The 21099-nt window shown below is 39.4% G+C and overlaps 3 protein-coding genes across 3 annotated transcripts; 1 reads left to right on the forward strand and 2 right to left on the reverse strand.

Moving 5' to 3' along the window:
- Positions 1–910: 910 nt before the first annotated feature.
- On the reverse strand, positions 911–4395 carry LOC125620519. Its single transcript, XM_048816299.1, is given in 4 exon segments — positions 911–2646; positions 2648–3045; positions 3469–3944; positions 4169–4395. Coding segments are annotated over 4 exon segments (2478 nt in total). The 3' UTR covers positions 911–1269.
- Positions 3242–7841, reverse strand: LOC107141678. Its single transcript, XM_015484889.2, is given in 2 exon segments — positions 3242–5693; positions 5696–7841. Coding segments are annotated over 2 exon segments (2439 nt in total). The 5' UTR covers positions 7218–7841; the 3' UTR covers positions 3242–4776.
- A 3084-nt stretch (positions 7842–10925) lies between these two features.
- Positions 10926–14154, forward strand: Insl5 (insulin like 5). Its single transcript, XM_015484891.2, has 2 exons — positions 10926–11115; positions 13657–14154. The coding sequence occupies exons 1-2, from the start codon at positions 10941–10943 to the stop codon at positions 13887–13889; spliced, it is 408 nt and encodes a 135-aa protein (XP_015340377.1). The 5' UTR covers positions 10926–10940; the 3' UTR covers positions 13890–14154.
- The last annotated feature ends 6945 nt before the right edge of the window (positions 14155–21099 follow it).

The following is a 21099-nucleotide window of genomic DNA, read 5'->3' on the forward strand; positions in this document are numbered from 1 at the left end:
CAGGAGAATGGAGAGTTCAAAGCCAGCCTCAGCAACAGCAAGGTGCTAAGCAACTCAGTGAGATCCTGTCTCTAAATAAAATAAAAAATAGGGCCAGGGATGTGGCTCAGTGATTAAGTGCCCCTGTGTTCCATCCTCAGTACAGAAAAAAAAAAAAAACTCCCCCAAAACAAACAAACAAAAAACAACTGATCTTACCTGTTTTAAAATCTTGGATCATTATAAACATTCTCTACATCTGCAAGATGTCAGTTACTTAAAGATAATTATACTCAGCAAGAGAAGCCAAGTTATGCTGTTGTAACCAACAATCTCTGAATACCAGCGAGTTTAAATGATAAATGTTTCTTTCTCATTCATATTGCACATTCATTATAGGTGAATAGACTTCTCTACTCCATAATATACAGAGGCAGCCACCCGTTTCCAGCGTTAAATTGTTATTTATCAAGGCAAAGGAGAGGCAGTCTGTGCCCATCCTTAAATTCCAGTGATATATGTCACCTCCACTGACATTTGCCCAAATATGTCACATGTCCAACTTTAAGGAACAGAGAAATATAATCCTATCATATTCCTGAACAGAGAAAGACTAGAAATGTCTACTTTGGAAATGCATGACTATCCTAGATGTTAGTTCCATCATTAGAGAGTTTCCAGGATTAAATATGTGGGAGAAAAGTTGAATTAAGGTTGAAGAAATTTCCTAACAATAAGGTTTCTCTGAGTCCTTACTATATTAATATACATTATCAATCTCTAAGAAAGGGTCTATTAATATGGAATCATTTTTTCCCAAAATATCTGCAAAGACTCATGTTCTAAAGAAAACACTTCAAGATACAGTACCCTAAAGCTCTACTGTTAGGGTCGGGCAAACGTCGGAGGAAAGGACCACCAAGAGACTGTCTCATGCAAAAGCAAAGGGGTTTACTGGACCAGCATGCTGGGGTTCAGAGTTCTCCTGAGAGAAGCTGGAGCTCTGAGCACAGCTTAAGCAGAGTTTTTATGCAGTGTTTAAACAGGGAAGTTCATATGGCAGTTAGGGTGCGAGGGTGGGATTGTTACAAAATAACCATTACAGAATAATCATGCGTTTTGTCAGGGGGTGTTGGGTCAGGGTACATTTTGACATAAGTAACTGTTTTTAACATAAGTTTCGGGTTCCAGGAAAACAGAACTTAAACTTAACAGGAGAGCAAAACTTAAATTTAACCTTTACATTCCCCACTTCTTTTTCTGAGTACTTCTAATCTTAGAAGTGACAGATTATTGAGGGGTATCACACTCTGTGTCTGCTAAAGGGACATACTGTTGTCTTATTACCATAAGTTTAACTTGTCCAATTTGAGCTTGGAGAAAGGAGACCACACGGTTGAGTAAACAGGGCCCCACAGTTAACAATAACATGAGGATTATTAAAGGACCAGCTAGGGCTGATAAGAGTGTAGTTAGCCAGGGGGATTGTGTGAACCAAGACTCAAACCATCCTTTTTGAGTTTCTCTCTCTCTTTGTCGCTCCTCAAGGTGTTTTCTTAATTTAGTCATTGATTCTTTGACTACCCCACTATGGTCAGCATAGAAGCAACATTTCTCCCTTAAGGCAGCACAGAGTCCCCCTTCCCTCATGAAGAGGAGGTCTAACCCTCGTCTATTTTGTAAAACAACTTTAGAGAGAGAGGTTAGGGACTCTTGTAAGGCTGTGATGGAGGTTTCTAATGTTTTTAAGTCCTGATCTATTGCTGCTTGTAATTGGGCCATTTGTTGAGACCCATGGACCAGGGCAGCGGTTCCTGTACCCACTCCTATAGCAACTCCTATTTCTAATAATATGGCTAAAGTGAGGGACACAGGTTCCCGGCGGAATCGGGTGGTATATCCCCTTATTTGATCTTCAAATGTATTTGCGTCATGATAGAGCACTCTGGGAAATATTTGTACCATTACACAATAATTTACAGAGTTGTTAAATATCTGGGCTGAAATGCAAGGAGTTAACCCTGAGTCACATGCCCACCAGGTTCCTTTCCAGCGAGGCTCCAGGGATGACACCTGATGTCGTCTTATATAGACGAAGTCTCCCACTTGGTATTGGTGTGGGGTCCCTTCGTCTCCAGGTTGGCAGGAAGCAGCCAGCTGTTTCCACAGGTACTGCTGGGTTTTTTCAAGAGCTTTAAGTCTGTCAAGCAAGGGAGTATGGAAGGAATCATTAAGTCTCAAAGTTGGGGTTAGGTCTCTTATTGGAGGAGGGGTACCATAGAGAACTTCATAGGGGGTAAGATTACATAAAGAGACTGAGGGAGTATTTCTTGCATGAAACAGTGTATAAGGTAGGAGCATAGTCCAATCTTTTATGCCGGTCTCTAAGCTCAATTTTGTTAAGGTCTCTTTAATAGTCCTATTCATCCTTTCTACCTGTCCTGAGCTCTGGGGTCTATAAGCACAATGTAACTTCCAATTAATCCCCAGGGTCCTGGCCAATCCCTGACTTACCTGGGCCACGAACGCCGGTCCATTATCGGACCCTATTACCTTAGGCAGGCCAAATCTCGGGAAGATGTCCTCCAGGATCTTTTTGATTACCACTTGAGCTGTTTCTTTTTTCGTGGGGAAGGCTTCAACCCACCCTGAAAAAGTATCTACAAAAAACTAGAAGATACTTAAGTCCATACCTTGCTGGTTTAATTTCAGTAAAGTCTATTTCCCAGAATTGTCCTGGTCTGGTCCCTCGTAGGCGCTTCCCTGTAGGAAGCTTGGAAGGGTAAGCATTAACCAATTGACAGACCCGGCAGGCTTTTATTACCTGTTTGGCTATTTCTTTTCGTTGTGTGCTGGTCAGCGGAAATTTCTGCTCTTGGTCCTTCAGGAATGCCTGTAGTTTTTTTGAACCAAGGTGAGTGAGTTGATGCACATCTTTAACATAGTGTAGGGCTTTTTGAAATTGCAGGCTAGGCCCGGTGGAGTCAAGGAGTTCAGTTTCAGTGTCCTCAGGTGTTAAATTGCCTGGGTACTCCGACGCAGTTAAATCTCCTGACTGTTGTTCCCCCGGTGAGGAAAGTGTTAACTCGGTTACTCCGGTCAGAGCTGCCAACTTAGCTTCCTCATCTGCCCTTCTGTTTCAGACCGCCACGGGATCATTTCCCTTTTGGTGCCCTGGGCAGTGCACTATAGCTAGTTATTTGGGGTTTTGCACTGCTGAGAGAAGGCGGAGAATCTCATCTTTGTTTTTTATTTCTTTTTCGGCTGAGGTTAATAGCCCCCTTTGCTGATAAATAGCCCCATGTATATGGGCGGTAGCAAACGCATATCGGCTATCAGTATATATGGTGGCCTTTTTGCCTGTTGCTAGTTCTAATGCCTTCGTAAGAGCGATCAGCTCTGCCTTTTGTGCAGATGTCCCTTCCGGGAGACTAGAGGACCAGATGACTTTTGTCCTGCTAACTACTGCTGCCCCAGCTCGCCGCTTACCGTCCTGGAGGAAGCTGCTGCCGTCCGTAAACCACACGACTTCAGGATGGGGCAGTGGCTGATCCTTTAGATCCTGTCGTATACTGGTCTCTTCTGCCAGTATATGTTGACAGTCATGGATGACAGGCTCTGATGATTCTTCAGGTAGGAGTGTGGCTGGGTTAAGTGGGGCTGGGGGTCCCAGTGTTATTCTGTCTTTGTCAAGCAACAGGCTCTGATAGTGAGTTATTCTAGAGTTTGATAGCCATCTGTCTGGAGGCTGACGAATGATGTTCTCCAGGGCATGAGGGGCTATAATGGTTAGCTTCTGTCCCAGCGTTAATTTATCAGCATCTTTTATTAGAAGGGCCGCTGCTGCTATAGCTTTTAGGCAATGGGGCCACCCGCTAGCCACTGGATCTAGCCTTTTGGACAGGTAGGCTATAGGTCTCTTCCAGGGCCCTAAAGTCTGAGTGAGCACTCCTCGGGCTATTTTTTTTTTTCAATGTAAAGAGTAAAGGGCTTTTCTGCATCCGGAAGTGCTAGAGCTGGAGCAGATAGCAGTGCCTTTTTAATATCATTAAAAGCTTGCTGATGTTTGGGGGTCCATTGGAATTGGGTGTTTGCCTTCAACAGTGGGTACAAAGGAGCAGCTAGGGATGCAAACCCAGGAATCCATAATCTACAAAAGCCAGCAGTCCTGAGAGACTCTCTAAGTTGCCTCCTATTAGATGGGGGCGGTATCTGCACAACAGTCTGTTTTCTGGGCCCTGTGAGCCATCTTTTGCCATCTCTAAGGGAATAGCCCAGGAAAATAACTTCTTGCTGGCAGATTTTAGCCTTTTTGGCAGAAGCTCTATATCCAAGCCGAGCAAGCTCGGATAATAGTGCTCGTGTTTCAGACTCACAGTTTTCCTTGGTGTCAGCTGCCAGCAGCAGGTCATCCATATATTGAAGCAGGGTGACTCCTGGGTGTGTAGTCCTGAAGTTATTGAGGTCCCTGTGGAGGGCTTCATCAAAGAGAGTGGGGGAGTTTTTGAACCCCTGTGGGAGTCTAGTCCAGGTTAGTTGGCCAGATGTTCCTGTTTCTGGGTCCACCCACTCAAAAGCAAACAGTAGCTGGCTATCTTTATGTAAAGGCAAACAAAAGAAGGCATCTTTTAAGTCCAGGACAGTATACCATTTTTGTTCAGGATTTAGAGTACTAAGCAGATTATATGGATTAGGTACTGTGGGGTGAATGTCCTGTACTCTGTTGTTGACTTCCCTTAAGTCCTGCACAGGATGATAGTCTCCTCTAGGTTTCTTTACTGGCAGTAGGGGAGTGTTCTAGGCCAATTGGCAGGGCCTTAGGACCCCTAGAGCCAAGTATTTTTGAATATGAGGCCTTATTCCATTTTTAGCTTTTTTGTTTAGAGGATATTGTTTAATATTGATTGGGGAGGCAGAGGTTTTTAATTTCACTACTATCGGAGGCTGTTTGACTGCTAAACCTAGTCCAGCAGTTTCTGCCCAGGCATCGGGGTAATTTATTATCCATTTTGGGGGTAGCTTGCCCGTTTGATCAGTCTTAGAGGGCATGAAGAGTTGATGTTCATCATCTACTGACATAGTTAAAGCTGTGACTATGGGAGTCTTTACTGAAGGGTTCAGAAACTCCACTTGGGGACCATCAGAGTTAAAGGTTACTTTGGCCCGGAGTTTGGTGAGCAGATCTCTGCCTATCAATGGGGTCGGACATTCTGGGATTACCAAGAAAGAGTGATGAATTTTACCCTTCCCCAAGTCCATAGTCCTCTTAGTTGTCTAAGCCCGATATTTACTGCCATTAGCCCCTTGAACTAGTGACCTCTTGTTTGATAAGGGGCCCAATGGAGTTTTAAGGGCTGAGTATATTGCTCCTGTGTCCAGTTCGAAGTTTACTGGGGTCCCCTCCACTTCAAAAGTTACCCTGAGCTCGAGGAGGGGGTCCGAGCCCTGACTCCCCTAATCATCTTCCAGGGTTAGGATGGCTGGCTGGCGTGACTGTTTCCTTTTAGGGCATTCTCTGGCCTAGTGTCCCTTTTCCTTACAGTAAGCACATTGGTCTGAAGCCAAGGGCGATTTTTGGCGTGGGCCCAGGTACCCTTTTCTGTCTCCTTGCTTTTTAACTTCTAGTCTGTCTGCTGCTGTGACCAGGACCTTTGCCAACATCTTAGTCTGTCTTTTATTCCTTTCATCTTCCTTCTTTTCCCTTTCTTTCTCCCTTCTTCCTCTGTCTCCCTTTTATAATACACTTTCTCAGCCTCTCTGACTAAATCTCTTAAAGTCATATCTTGTAGTCCATCTAAACGTTGTAGCTTTTTTTTAATATCTAGGGCAGCTTGCCCGATGAAGGCCATTGCAACAGATGCCTTTTGGTCCTCTGCCTGAGGATCAAAAGGAGTATATCTCCTATATGCTTCCATAATTTTCTCTAGAAACATTGAGGGTGACTCATTAGGCCCTTGGATAATCTCTCTTACCTTGGCCAGATTAGTTGGCCGTCTGGCGGCCGCTCGGAGACCCGCTATTAGAATCCGGCGATAAGTGGACAGATGCTCCCTACCTTCGAGGGTGTTGGGATCCCAGTTGGGTCTGTTCAGGGGAAAGGCAGCTTCAATTAGATTGGGAAGTTGGGTTGGTCGTCCATCTGGTCCAAGAATATTTTTCCTGGCTTCCAGGAGGATCCTCTCTCGTTCCTCAGTTGTGAAGAGGGTCCCTAGAAGCTGTTGGCAATCATCCCAAGTAGGCTGGTGTGAAAACATCAGTGACTCTATTAAACCTGTGAGTCAGGTGGGATCTTTAGAAAAAGGGGGATTATTATTTTTCCAGTTATATAGATCAGAAGAGGAGAAGGGCCAATATTGGTAAACTTGTATTTCTCCCCCTTGTCCATCATCAATCATTGGCCCGTAGGGGCGGAGGGGGAGCATTACTGGAGCATCAGGATTCTTAATTATTCGCCGTCGGCGGGTTCCCCCTGCTGGCCCAATTTCCTCTGATGGAGGAGGAGTTGGGCTTACCGCAAGGGAGTCATCTGGAGCAGTTTCCTCTACCAAAGGGATCAGATGTGCTTCAGGGGAATTGTCTATAGGACGTTGGGAGCTGAGGGGCAAGGGATATGGGGGTGGAGGAGGGGAATCTAGTAAGGTTAGATCCTGAGATTCAGGGAGGATGGAGGGAAGAGGGGGAGGAAGAGGAGAAGGAGCGGAGGGTTTGAGGGACAGAATGGTGGGGGTAGAGGTGGAGGCAGGTACAAGAAAAGGTTTCACCCATGAAGGGGGAGATTCACAGAGGTTCTGCCAAGTGAGAATATATGGCTGTTGATCTGGATGACCATGTGGCCCCGGCTGGAAAACAATATTTCTGACTTTTCGGATTAGAGGGAGGTGGAAGGATCCTTCTGGGGGCCATCCGACTCCGAGAGTGGGCCATTCTGATGTACAGAGAGTCTGCCAGGTCCAGCGTTTCACTGAAAAAGAGAGATTCTGGGCCCTTGAGTGGACTTTAGTCCAATGATCAAGGGTCAAAGACAGGGGAGTTGAGGTACCTTGTCCCATAATGAGGGATATGCAAACAGTGAAAGTAATGACACAGACAACAAAGACAAACAATAGAAGTCCACCACAAGTTTGAAATAGAAACCAAAACTGAGTAGCCGGCAGAACCTGACGGGCTGGCAACAGAGTCACTGAGTCTGAATCAGTGGCAAAATACACCTGAGCTGAGGGCTCTTCTGTCCCTCGCATCTGGGGCACTTCCGTCCCTCGATTTCCCGAGTCCACCAAGGCGTCCCCTGGGGACGTGGCCTGTGGCTTCTGGACACGTCTGTCCACCACCGTTGGGGAGAACTTACGCTTTCCGCCAACAGCCACCTTGCCAAGCCCTAAAATTAAAAGTCCTGAGCAATCGCAAGGAAGAAAACAAAATCAAAACAAAAAGGAGGCGCCTTACTTCCCCCGAGAAATGTCCGTTGGGGTCTTTCGTCCGCCGCTGCCGAATCCCGGACGAGCCCCCAAATGTTAGGGTCGGGCAAACGTCGGAGGAAAGGACCACCAAGAGACTGTCTCATGCAAAAGCAAAGGGGTTTACTGGACCAGCATGCTGGGGTTCAGAGTTCTCCTGAGAGAAGCTGGAGCTCTGAGCACAGCTTAAGCAGAGTTTTTATGCAGTGTTTAAACAGGGAAGTTCATATGGCAGTTAGGGTGCGAGGGTGGGATTGTTACAAAATAACCATTACAGAATAATCATGCGTTTTGTCAGGGGGTGTTGGGTCAGGGTACATTTTGACATAAGTAACTGTTTTTAACATAAGTTTCGGGTTCCAGGAAAACAGAACCTAAACTTAACAGGAGAGCAAAACTTAAATTTAACCTTTACACTACCTTTTTGGAATTTATTTGTGGAAGAATAAAAGGCAAAAAAGAAAAAGACTACAGCAATGCAAATTTATGGATTGTTTAGGATTGAGAGTTACACAGTAAAGTTCCCATACTAACTAGTTCCAACCAAACATAAAAACTGTTAATCCATTGCAAATGATGCTAAGTTATTATCTATAAGCACCACATATTATAATAGGTGCTTTATTTATTTTAATTCACTACAACTTCAAAATAACATTATGAAAGATAGGTTATTTCTCACAAATGGGGAAACTATAATGTAGGACCGTTACATATTATTATGGCCTGAATGTATGTGTCCCCAAAAAGTCATATTGAAATTTTAACTGCCAAATGATGGTATTAGAAATTGAGGGCTTAGGAAAGTGATTACATCATGAGGACAGAGTCTTCATAATTAAGATTAATGCTCTTATGAAAGAGACCCCAGAAAATTAGTTTACCCTACCACCATGTGAGATAGTGAGAAAGCAGCAGTCTACAGACCAGAGGAGGGCTCTCACCAGGATCTAAAAATGCTGGCACATTGACCTTCCTATTTCCAGCCTCCAGAATTATAAAAAATAAATTGCTGTTATTTATAAACTACCCAATCACTGGTATTTTGTTATAGCAGCCCCAATGTTAAAAGCCACACAAAGAGTAAACTGAATAACAGACTAGATGAGGGCAAATAGTTATGTCAACCTACAAACAAAAAGGTTTAAATGTTCCTGTTAGATGTACAAACAGTAAATTGTGGTTGGTCATAAATGGAAAGATTCATTTTCATTGTCTTCCAATTGGACCCTGAAATATGTGGAAGGAGTGCTATTTGGAGACCCGAGAGGACAGTCTTATATGACAACCTGTTAGGTTTTCATTCCTTTTTTCCTGCCTTTTTAAAAATGTTTTTATTAGTTCATTATAGTTATACATGACATTGGAGTTTGTTTTCCCACAATCATATATGTATCATTCAGTCCACTTTGCCTCTGAAGCTTTTTGAGGTAAGAATAACATGATCACATAATTATAGCAAGACTTGGAATTTCAAGTTCAGAAGAGCCCTTGAGCAATTCGGCCTAACCCTCTGAACTTAAAATGGGGAAAATGAGGTCTCCAGATGTGAGGCTGCACACCTAGGGCTTTTGTTATGGCCTTTAACTTTTTCATCTGGATAATTGACCAGGTTGGTAAGCTTGCCTCCATTTTTCTATCGACTGAGTTCAGATTGTAGTGGCTTCTCACCAGCATCCCAAGATGAGCCCTGAAGAGACCGTCAAAGCTGGCAGAAAAGGAAACTAATTTTGAAAACAGAGGGATTAAGTGAGGGTGACAAAAGGATTCAGTTTCTCAGTTTCCAGAATGTCTGACATTCAGGAAAGGGATCATCCATTGGGTTGTGAAAAATCCCAGTTGATAGCCCCTGATCATAGCTCCACTGTAGTGCTTTGTGAAAACTGGCATTATCAAGGCAGGGAATACAAATCTTGAAAGGATGGAAGAAGTTTGGTTATAAACAACTGAAGAGTTGTTGGTGCTCCAGGTGTGTTAGGTTTAGTGATGCAGCTATCTCCTGGACAAAAGACAGATTCACCTGTAATTTTGCTCCATCAAAAGATGGAATAGCTTTGTCTGACCACAAAACTATTCCTCCTTCCTTGGTCCCTTCATAGCAAATGACTCTATATACCTCTCAATTGTGCAAGCCAGAAATTTAGATACCACTTTTCATTGTTCTCTGTACATTATTACCCTGATACCCAATCAATACCAAGCCTCCTGTCTTTTGAATAGCCCTTTGCCCTAGACACTCTGCTCTGGCCTTAGTTTAGGCCATCATCACACCTCATCTAAATGATCACAATAGTCTTTCTTTGTTTTTCCTATCTCAAGTCTTGCCACCCTTCATCTGTTCTCCACGCTGCTGTCAGAGAGATGGAGAAAGTCAGACTATTTGAAATAATGTTGATTTCTGAGAGAATACTTTCTGTTCAGAATGTATATGTTTTCTTGTCTTTTCCTGCTTCCTACAAAAGAAAATGATGGACCAGGAAGTGTGGGTGATAGGATCTTGGCCACAGACTGAGGGAATTCTTTTTCCCCCCACAGAATCAACTAAACAGTTATTTTCTCAATTTGCTCAAAAGCAAGTCATCAATTCTTTGAGATCTTAAATGCCATCCTTCTCAGTTTAGGTTAAGAGCTTTGCAGAAATATGTTTTCAGAGGGCTTACCGAAAGAGAAATTTCATTATTTAGCTGTTTGGGATTATAGTTTCAGTTTTCTGTTATAATAGAAAGGTGTACTTAGAAAGGCAACTTAAGTCAGGGGTGAAGAATAGCAATGAAGATTTTAGTCAAGGTTCTCCTCAATTCTGAGCATAAGTTGTCTTTCCTAGTCAGTTCTGATGGTTGGGGAAGAGGGCAGCAAATTGTTGACTCTTTATTGTATCAAGTGGGAGACATGTTATCTCGTTAGCTCTCTGACGTAGCTATTACCAGCAGCAAATTTTACAAATAAGAATACTGAAAAAACTTGCTCCAAGATTCTATATCTGGTGAGTGGGAAGCCAGGAATCAAACCCAGGACGTGTCAGTCTGCATTGGTAAGCGTGGCTTTCCACCACCTTGACATAGATGTTGCTTTTAATACTCAAAAAAATCTTTTATCAGGTGGGGTTTCCCATTCTTTTGATACGGTTATTAAGGTTCAGTGTTTGAAACTTGCCCTGCATCAGTCAGTAAGTGGCAAAGCAGAGACTGGGATTCATGCTTGGCTGCTTCTGGAGTCCATGAGTCTCCGTGATGTCTCCCAAGAGAGTGTTTGTTTATTGTCTCACAAACGTGACTAACAGTTAAATAATGGTTTCCAGAAGTGACCGAATAGCTAGCAATGATCATAAAAACACATTATCAGAACTTCACAGTGTAACCTATGTGCTTAGCAAATATTGTTAAAATGAGGTTTTGACCAATAAAGGGTCAGGGATGTTAGTATAAATTGGTCAAAAGGGTGAGGGTTTCTTTAAAACTTGATCGGGCAATTTACTCCCTATCTGACTCTCATTCAGTTCTGAGCAAAATGAAGGGCTCCATTTTCACTCTGTTTCTACTCTCTGTCCTATTTGCCATCTCAGAGGTGAGGAGCAAGGAGATTGTGAAGCTCTGTGGGCTGGAGTACAGAAGAACAGTCATATACATCTGCGCCAGCTCCAGGTGGAGAAGGCACCTGGAGGGGATCCCTCAAGCTCAGCAAGGTAATTTGGCTCACTTGTGTCCCTTACTCTCTAGACCTGCCTTTTTTTTCCCCTTAGATTTTCTTAACAGTTATTTTATTTTTGGTACTAGGGATTGTACTCAGAGGCGCCTTATCATTGAGCTGCATCCTCCACCCTTTTATTTTTTATTTTATATTTTATATTTTGAGAAAGGGTCTTGCTAAGTTGCTGAGGTTGGCTTCAATCTTGCAATCCTCCTGCCTCTGCCTCCCAAATTGCTGGGATTACAGGTGTGTGCCACTGCGCCTGGCTTAACAGTTATCTTAATAACTATTTCTCCAAGAACTGCTAAGCCATTTCTATATCAGTCTGGGGGGATTATCCAAATAAACTGAATTTGGCTTGGGAAACAGGTGAGTTACCTTTAAAAAAGATAAGATCTCATTTTCTTTAGTCTTTTGCTCGAAATCATAGGATTGCCTGGCTCCTTTCATGAGCTTAGCATCTACTGCAGGTGTTATCAATGTGCAATACATAGAAGTAAGCAATTTCAAGGGACTATTGGCATAGCAAGACTTTCACACCAAGATAACTATTTAATGTAATAAATTGGAATTCAGGTAGGTGTCAAATAATGATGAAAGGAAGAAATCTGATTTTTATTGGGCATTTATTAAGTGCCAAGCAGTTTTATATGTATCATTTCATTCAGTCTGATAAGGATGCAAGAAGTAGGTAATATTATCACTGTTTACCATTTTACCAAGGAGAAAACTGTCCACCCAGTTTTCTGGGTCAGCTGTGTGGCTAGGAAGCGAATCAGTTCTATCTGGCTTCAAGAGTCAAAATATTTGTTTATTCTACACTGCATCAAAGGGAGTAAACTATTGCAATGAATTACAGCACGTATTACTTTATTTTTTATAAATTAACAAATAAAATTGTGTATATACAACATATTGTTTTAATATTGTATGCACTGTGAAATGGCTAAGTTATTTAACACATACAACACCCACATATTTATCTTGTGTATGTGTGTATGTGCATGAATGTGGGGTGAGAACTAAAAATCTATTCTATTAGCAATTTTCAACAATAGAATATGTTGCTATTAACTGTAGTCACCAGGTTGTACAGTTGATCTCTCAAACTTAATCCTTCCATTTAAATGAAATTTTGTACCTTTTGACCAGTATTTCCCCAAAATCCCATCCTCCTGCCCCAGCTCCAGGTAACTTCTATTCTCCTCTCTCCATCTGTGTTTCCACTATTTTTAGATTCCACATTTAAGTCAGATCATACAGTATGCATCTTTTTGTACTTGGTTTAAAAAGGGAATTGGGATGGGAATAGGAAAGACAGTAGAATGAATCAGACATAACTCACCTATATTTATATATGAATACATGACCAGTGAACTCCACATCATGTATAACCACAAGACTGGGATCCTAATTAGATTAGGTCATACTCCTTGTATATATGTCAAAATATACTACTGTCATGTGTATCTAAAAAGAACAAATAAAAAATTTTAAAAGATTCTATTTTAACAATGGGTTTTATTTGTTATGCTTTACAATAAAAAATATAAGAACTGATTAGTAATAAATGCTGCAATTACATATAAGACTGTAAAAATTCTAATTTAGCTTAAAATGAACTTGGTAAACAAAATATTTTAGAAAATGACCCACAGTGTTCATATTTTGGTGGTCTAATATCTTGAAATAGCATGATCTTGCCATTACTGCTTTAATATTGAGGCTTATATTACTAGGTAGCAATAGAAACAATAAGGGTTTTTTAATCTTAAGAGAGTATGCATATTTACTAGGATTTATGTTGCTCTCTAGATTACTAAACCAAAATGTACTAGGAAAAAAAAGCATTTGAAATATCTCTGAAATATTTGGGGCAGTGAAATGAATGTATAAGTCGATCTCTTTTAGACACCACCAAAATCATAATGTTATGTACTAAAACTTTCACAGGTTTTCCCATACATTCTTTATATAGTTAATTACTGGTTTACCAACCAGCATTTATTCATCTAATTTTTCTTGGTGATAGCTAGTGTGCTAAGTAAGTTTGAAATGAATTGTGAGAGAAGCTATGTGGGGACTTTGGGAACAAAGTCCTACATTTTATTTTCAGATATAGAAGTTTAAGTCTCCATGCCCTTCCTTTCTCATCAGTGTTGTAGGGAACACACAGGGTTTTCCTTTGCTTATAGCAAGTAACTAAAACCTTGGGAAGCTGCTAGTTGTGGAGCAGAGGTGACCAGCAGCAGAGGTGGCCAGCAGCAGTCAAGCCTTGATCTGGCTCTAACCAGCCAATGGACACTCTTAACTTTTTAAATTGAAGTTTCCTACTCTGCAAAATGAAGAGTAGACATGACAGAGCTGTTCCTCAAAGGCCAAATCTCTCTGAAATCAGAACAATATTTTTAAAAATCACATGTGGGATTCAATTTCATTTCAGAAATTTAATTCATTTCTTCAAAAGAGCAGAATGTGGCTGCTGCCTTCTTTGTTGGGGCTATTTAAGGTAGTATTTTTTTTTTCTTTCCTACAGGTGAGAAAAGAAACTACTTTCAACTCCCAAATAGACATGAGGCTTCTGAGGAAAACATAGCCCAGGACCTGCCCAAAGTGGATTCCTCAGGCGAGGAACATGTTGGGGATGGACAGATACCCACGGAAAGGCGTTGGGAGTCAAAGAAACATTTGGTGATGTCAAGACAAGACTTAGAAACTTTGTGCTGCACGGAGGGCTGTTCCATGACTGATCTGAGCACACTTTGTTAAGGCAAAAGCAAATTCTCGATGGGTGGCGGAGCTTTAGCATGCATTTAATCTCCTTGTTCTACTGCCTTGTAGGATGCTAGTATTCCATCATAGAACATGGCTTTCAGTTGGCAGGTCTTTTCTAAAAGCTGTATCTAGTGGTTAAAAACACAGTGAGGCCTATTTTCTCCCTTTGCCAAGGTGAATGCACTTTTTTTCCAATTCTAAATAATGCTTTGAAATTTAAAATACTGTGCAAATTGAAATAAAAATGCCATTAAACCAAGCTCATTGTGATTTTTTTTCTTTTAAAATTTGTGAATACCTTTACAACAGTAAATAGAAAATGCTGATGGTAGTAAAACTTGAAAAATAGGCATTATAAAGGAGGTAAAATGAGCTGTTATCCAGAAAAACTTGTTGGTCATTGTGTATCACTGGAAATTTAAACATTGACTTATGGTTAAATAAGAATCAAGGAGTTTTTTTTTTTTTTTTCAAAAGACCTGAAAATGTAGTCCTTTGATACCTCCTTGAGAAAAGCCAGGGGCATATATGTGTCAATCAAGTCCCATAAACAACAGAAACTCAGAGTTTGTTTGAGCAATGAGCTCCTTCCTGAAGTCTGGGCCACCTTGATTTTGCCTCTCTACTGCAGAGATAAAAGGACATTTTGTTCTCTGCCGCAGTCCGGCTGCAGCAAAATAACCGGGGGGTGACTAACGACTTGTGTAGATTGATACAGCAGGAGTAGGAGCCGTTTATTGCAGGACAGGAGCAGTATTTATACATTCCACACAGCTTACCTAATTAGCATAAACTAGATACATCAGTCAACCAATAAGGAATCTCCACACTTAATGGCTCGCTTTTGTTACTTCTCAAACCACTCCCTCTGGCATTTTGCCAGGCACCATCCAGTCTTGTTTATGAACTCTTAACATTCCCCTGGCAAAATGCCAGGTGTTATTTTGACTTGTTTACAGACTCTAACAGTTCTCATTCTGGAATTGAGAAACCAAGACCCAGATAGCCAAGCCATTGTTGTGCAGTTAGATATCTTCACAGATAAAAAGATAAGACAACCACAAAACAACATTTTCTTTTCTACTCTGACAGCCAACCCCTCAGTTGTGTTGTAAAAAAAGTCAAAATTTCTGTTCAACTGAAGTTCCACTCTTATTAGTACCATAGTCAATCTTTGAACACTACCCCCTCCATGTCGAGTGGTCTTGTCAACATGCTGTGCATAGCATTTAAACCCTTCCTTCATACATTACAAACAGTACTTTATCATCAATGCACAGATAAGGAAATTGAGGCTCAGTGGAATTATGACAAAGGGTAATGAACGAAGGAAAAGGGACAGGAATAGGAAAGACACTAGAATGAATTGGACATAACTCTCCCATGTTCATTTATACCACCAGTGAAATTCCACATCATAACCACAATAATGGGAGCCTAATTAGAATAAGTTATATTCCGTGTGTGTATAATATGTCAAAATACACTACTATCATGTATATCTAAAAAGAAAAAATTTTGAAAATTAAAAAAGAAAAAGAAAATGTGTCCTAAGTCACACAGCTAAACACAGCTAAGTGGATTGTGTTTTACTGGATCCAAACTTAAGTTGCTCAGTATGAATCAAAGCAGTCATACTAAATGGACTGTTAGTCAAAGTTTTCTTTACCACAAGGTACTCCTGATAGGATAGAATAAATAAGAAATAGGTAGAAAGAAGGCATGAAGGAAGAACAGGAAATGAGATTTTAATTTTTTAAACCATATATATATATATATGTAGATATATATAATATATATATATTAGTTGTTGATGAACCTTTATTTAATTAATTTATTTATATATAGTGCTGAGAATAGAACCCAGTGCCTCACACATGCCAGGCAAGCACTCTATCACTGAGCCACAACTCCAGCCCCAGATTTTAATTCTTAAGTTCCACATACTTTTCCAAGCATGTTACTTGGTACACCAGTCTCTCTTGCAGGAGACTGCCAGTTCCTGGGAAATCTGTCAATCTACCTGTACATTGTTAATTAAAAAGAGAGATCTGATATCATGAAAAAGATTTAATTTAGGGGACTTTTCCTGATCAGATAATGAAGACCATGTCAGCCTAAGGATCCTGAGATTGACCAGACCATCAGAACCAAGAGATCACCAGACTGATACCATTCCTACATACCTTCCCATACTCATCCCTCTCCAAGTGTCCTTTAGAAGAAGAGCTGGGAACTCCACAATGCATCCTTAACATTCTCCCTCAAATTCTCATTCCTTGCTTTCCCCCAAAGGTGTGTCTCTCTCTTTTATTTGTTATGTTTATTTAATGAATGTCCATAGTATAATCAGAATGTTTTAAGATAAAACAAATATTATAAGCAAGCACATAATGTAAAATAGTTAGAAAACAAGAAAACCAGTGAAATCAAAGCATATTGAATCAAGTTTCAAAGTGTTTAAGACACAACAGTGGTAAAATATTAACTCTGCCAACTTCAAAAGAAATACAGGATTCTTACAACTTGTAGTATAAAAAGACTTGTAGATTGTAAGTATTTAAGACAAGTTTCACAATTGAGAATGACTTTATTTCCTTGGAGATGGCAGGCCTACAGAAATCAACTGCCATTACTTAATAATAACATGAAAATCAATTTCAGTTGCATTCTTTTATATATATATATATATATATATATATACACACACACACACACATACATACACACACACACACGTACACACACATACCAAGGATGGAACACTGAAGACTCAACCACTGAGACACATTCCCAGCCTTTTCTTTTCTTTTTTCTTTTTGTATTTTATTTAGAGACAGGGTCTCATTGAGGTGCTTAGGGCCTCACTAAGTTGCTGAGGGTAGCTTTGAACTTGCAATCTTCTTGTCTCAGCCTTCCAAGCTGCTGGTATTATAGGTGTGCACCATTGCACCTGGCTCAATTTCAGACACATTCTTTTTAAAAATTAAAAAAAAAAATTTGTAGTTGTAGATGGACAGAATGCCTTTATTTTACTTGTTTATTTATATGTGGTGCTGAGGATCGAACCCAGTGCCTCAGGCATGCTAGACAAGCACTCTGCCACTGACCTACAGCCCCCAGCCCCAAACACATTATTTAAAACAAAACAAAACTAGAAAAGACCAGCAAGGTCCACGTATTTTATCCACAGTAATTGGAAAAAAAACTACTATTTTATTGCATTAATGTGTGCTAAGCATTTTACATACATTATCTAAGTAAATTTCACAAACACATTGAAACACCCTATTACTTTTATCCTCATATTTTATGTGAAAATATGGAGGTACAAAGAAATTCAATAACCTATCTGATGCTACAGAATAATTAGTAAAGCAAGGGCTCAAATTGCATAACCTTTTTTTCTTTTTTAACTACTGGGGATTGAACCAGGGATTCTTTACTACTGAATTATACTCCCAAGCCTTTTTATTTTGAGGAGAGTCTCACGAAGTTGCTCAGGAACTTGGAATCATCCTGCTTCATTCTCCCAAGTTGGCTTGGCTATCTGGGTCTTGGTTTCTCAATTCTAGAATGAGAATAGAATGTTCTTTTATCTTTGCAGTAGAGAGGCAAAATAAAGGTGGCCCAGACTTCAGGAAGGAGCTTATTGCTCAAACACACTCTGAGTTTCTGTTGTTTATGGGACTTGGTTGATAAATATACACCCCTGGCTTTTCTCAAGGAGGTGTCAAAGGACTACATTTTCAGGTCTTTTGAAAAAACACCTTGATTCTTACTTAATCGTAAGTAAATGTTTAAATTTCCAGTGAAAATATACAATGACAACAAGTTTTTCTGGATGAAATAACAGCTTATTTTACCTTCTTTGTAATGCCTATTTTTCAAGTTTTAGTACCATTAGGGAAGGTCTCACTGGGAAGGATTACTGATGTGTGCTACCATTCCTGGCTCAAACTATATGACTTTTATTGTTTCGTTGTAATTGATCCCATCTTAGACTGAACAGTCAACACAAATCACAAGCTTGCACGAATAGTTGGGATGTACAAATGGAGAACATCTCTACAACTTTGATGATTACATACATAATGACTTGCAGAAATGAAAACACAATGTTTCCAACATTAGAAATAAAGTGTAGGAGAGTGGTTACTAGAGACTGGGGAGAAGAGGGGAAAAAGGGGTGTGCATGAGTGTGTGCGTGAGTGTGTGTGTGTGTGTGTGTGTGTGTGTGTGTGTAGGGGGGGAGAGAATGGCCAATGGATATAATGTTACAATTAGGAAGAATCAATTCTAGTGTTCTATGGCATGGTAGAGTGAATATGATTGATAATAAGGCATTGTAATATCCTCAAATAGGAGAGAGGATTTTGAATGTACTCACTATATAGAAATGAGAGATTAAAGTTACAGATAAGCTGATTACACTGATTTGATCATTACTCAATTTATATATCAACTAATTCAGCACCTAATGCCTTGTAAGAAGGTATAAATATCATGTCTCAACAAAAAAATAAAATTAACAAAATTAGAAAAAAAAAAGAAAAAGAAGAAGAAAGGAACCACTTCACATCTATGATGAAGCCTGGGAAGAGAAACCAGATGTCTCCTAGATACAGAGACATCTGATCACACACTGTTGGCCCAGCAGTACTAAAAAAGACAGGCAGACAGGTTATGGGAGGAACTGATGGAGCAGAAGTTGAACTCTACTACCCAAAAGAAACTTGGTGGGATGTTGAGTAAAAATATGATAAAAGCACGACAGGTAAATGTATCTAGGTATACAATATTATCATTTATTTGTAAAAAGGTACTTCTGAATTGATTGGTTCACATTCTTGTCTTATTACATTATTTATTATTCAATAATTATTTAATTAGAGAATAAGGTACCAAATGCTGTTTTAGATGCTGAGGATATATTTGTGAATAAAATAGACAAAAAGGTGAATATTTTCAAGGAAGGCAGCTGTAAAGAAGAGAAATATCAGATAATGACTGATTCTGAGAAGAAAATAAGCCATGGAAGGGAAATAGAGAGGCTTGGGTGGGGGCAGAGGTCTCACTGGGAAGGCAGACACTGAAAGAATTTTTGTAACAATGGCGATGGACATCCCTCCATGGAGATGGCTTCAGTGTTCCTTACTCTGAGTGACATTTGCTGATTAAAAGTAAATACACCAAGGGCTGGGAGTATAGTTCAGATGGTAGAATACTTGCCTCACATGCACAAGGCCTTGGTTTCAACCCCCAGCACCACACACACACACAAAAGTAAATACATAAAATTATAGACAACAAAGCAAAATATTTAATATATGCATAAATTATATATACTCATTATTTTTGCTTATCTAAAGAGCTGTATTATACTACATATTTATCAAGTACGTATTTTGTTAGAAATGACTTCTAAATTTCTAATTTATTACATTTATTTTTTTCATATTTTGGTACACTATAATTATACATAATGATGGACTTTGTTGTTACATATTTCAAATACTTATTTAATTTTATTATATTATGCTTTTCTCTTTTGCTAATGTGAAGAATTATATTGATGGTGTTTCCTTATTTTGAAATTACTCTGTTCAGAATAAGTTTGACAATGGTGTAGTATTCTTCAAATATTCAGAAGAACTGGCTTTGTTAGTATTTTATTTAGAACTTTTGTATCCAAGTCCATAGAAAAACTGATCTCTAATATATTTTGGCAATAAAAATTATTCTAGTTTTATAAAGTGAAGCTATTATCTGTTCTTTAAAAATTTGGAAGAAAAAGCTGTAATATAGTACCTTAAGCCTGGTGAAAGTTTTAAAAAAATCACTGAAATACAATACACATACAGTCAATTATATAACTTTTTAAGTGAGTTTTTACTTATTTGCACACAAATTGCTAGACTATATTATTAATAATATATTATTAATAATGTAGTCCCATTTTTACATATCACTATTTTATTCGCAACATTTTGCTTAGAATTTTTAAAAATATTTTTATAAAAAACATTTATTTGTAATTTTCTTTTTTTGCAATATTTTTATAAGATATTAATATCAGACTTAAGTTAGCCTTGTAAAGTAAGATAGGAAGTGGTCTCTCTTTCTCTAATCTCTGAATGTTCCAGATTGGTACTATTTCTTTTTTTTTTTTTTTTGCCCATTTTATTTTTAAAATTAATTAACTTATATTAATTAGGTATATATGACAGCAGAATGCATTTTGATTCATTGTACAAAATTGCAGCAAGACTTTTCATTTCTTTGATTGTACACGATGCAGAGTCGCACCACAGGTGCAGTCATACATGTACCTAGGGTAATGATATCCATCTCGTTCCACCATCTTTCCTGCCCCCATGCCCCCTTCCTAACCTTCCCTTCCCTTTGCCCAATCAAAGTTCCTCCATTTTTCCCATTCCCCCCCATTATGGATCAACATTCACTTATCAGAGAGAATATTTGGCCTTTGGTTTCTGGGGATTGGCTTACTTTGCTTAGCATTATATTCTCCAATTCTATCCATTTACCTGCAAATGCCATAATTTTATTCTCTTTTAAAGTGCTGAGTAATATTACATTGTTTATATATACTACAGTTTCTTTATCCCTTCATCTATTAAAGGGCATCTAGTTTGGTTCCAGTTTAGCTATTGTGAGTTGAGCTGCTATAAACATTGATGTGGCTGTGTTACTATAGTATGCTGATTTTAAGTCCTTTGGGTATAGACTGAGGAGTGAGATAGCTGGGTCAGATGGTGGTTCCATTCCAAGTTTTCTAAGGAATCTCCATACTACTTTCCTGATTGGTTGCACCAATTTGTGATCCCACCAGCAATGTATGAGTGTGCCTTTTCCCCCATATCCTCACCAACATTTACTGTTGTTTGTATTCTTGATAACTGCAATTCTGATTGGTGTGAGATAAAAATCTTAAGAGTAATTTTGATTTGCATTTCTCTAATTACTAGAGATTTTGAGCATTTTTTCATGTATTTGTTCATCAAAAGTATATATTCTTCTGAGAAGTGTCTGTTCAGCTCCCTAGCCCATTTATTGATTGGGTTGTTTGATTTTTGTGTGTGTTAAGTTATTTCTCACCATGCACAAAACAACTCAAAGTGGATCAAAGACCTAAGAATTAGACGAGGGATCCTGTGCCTAATAGAGGAAAAAGTAGGAAAAA

The sequence above is a fragment of the Marmota marmota genome, unplaced genomic scaffold (genome assembly GCF_001458135.2).
Source record: "Marmota marmota marmota unplaced genomic scaffold, marMar, whole genome shotgun sequence".
Classification (NCBI taxonomy): Eukaryota; Metazoa; Chordata; class Mammalia; order Rodentia; family Sciuridae; genus Marmota; species Marmota marmota.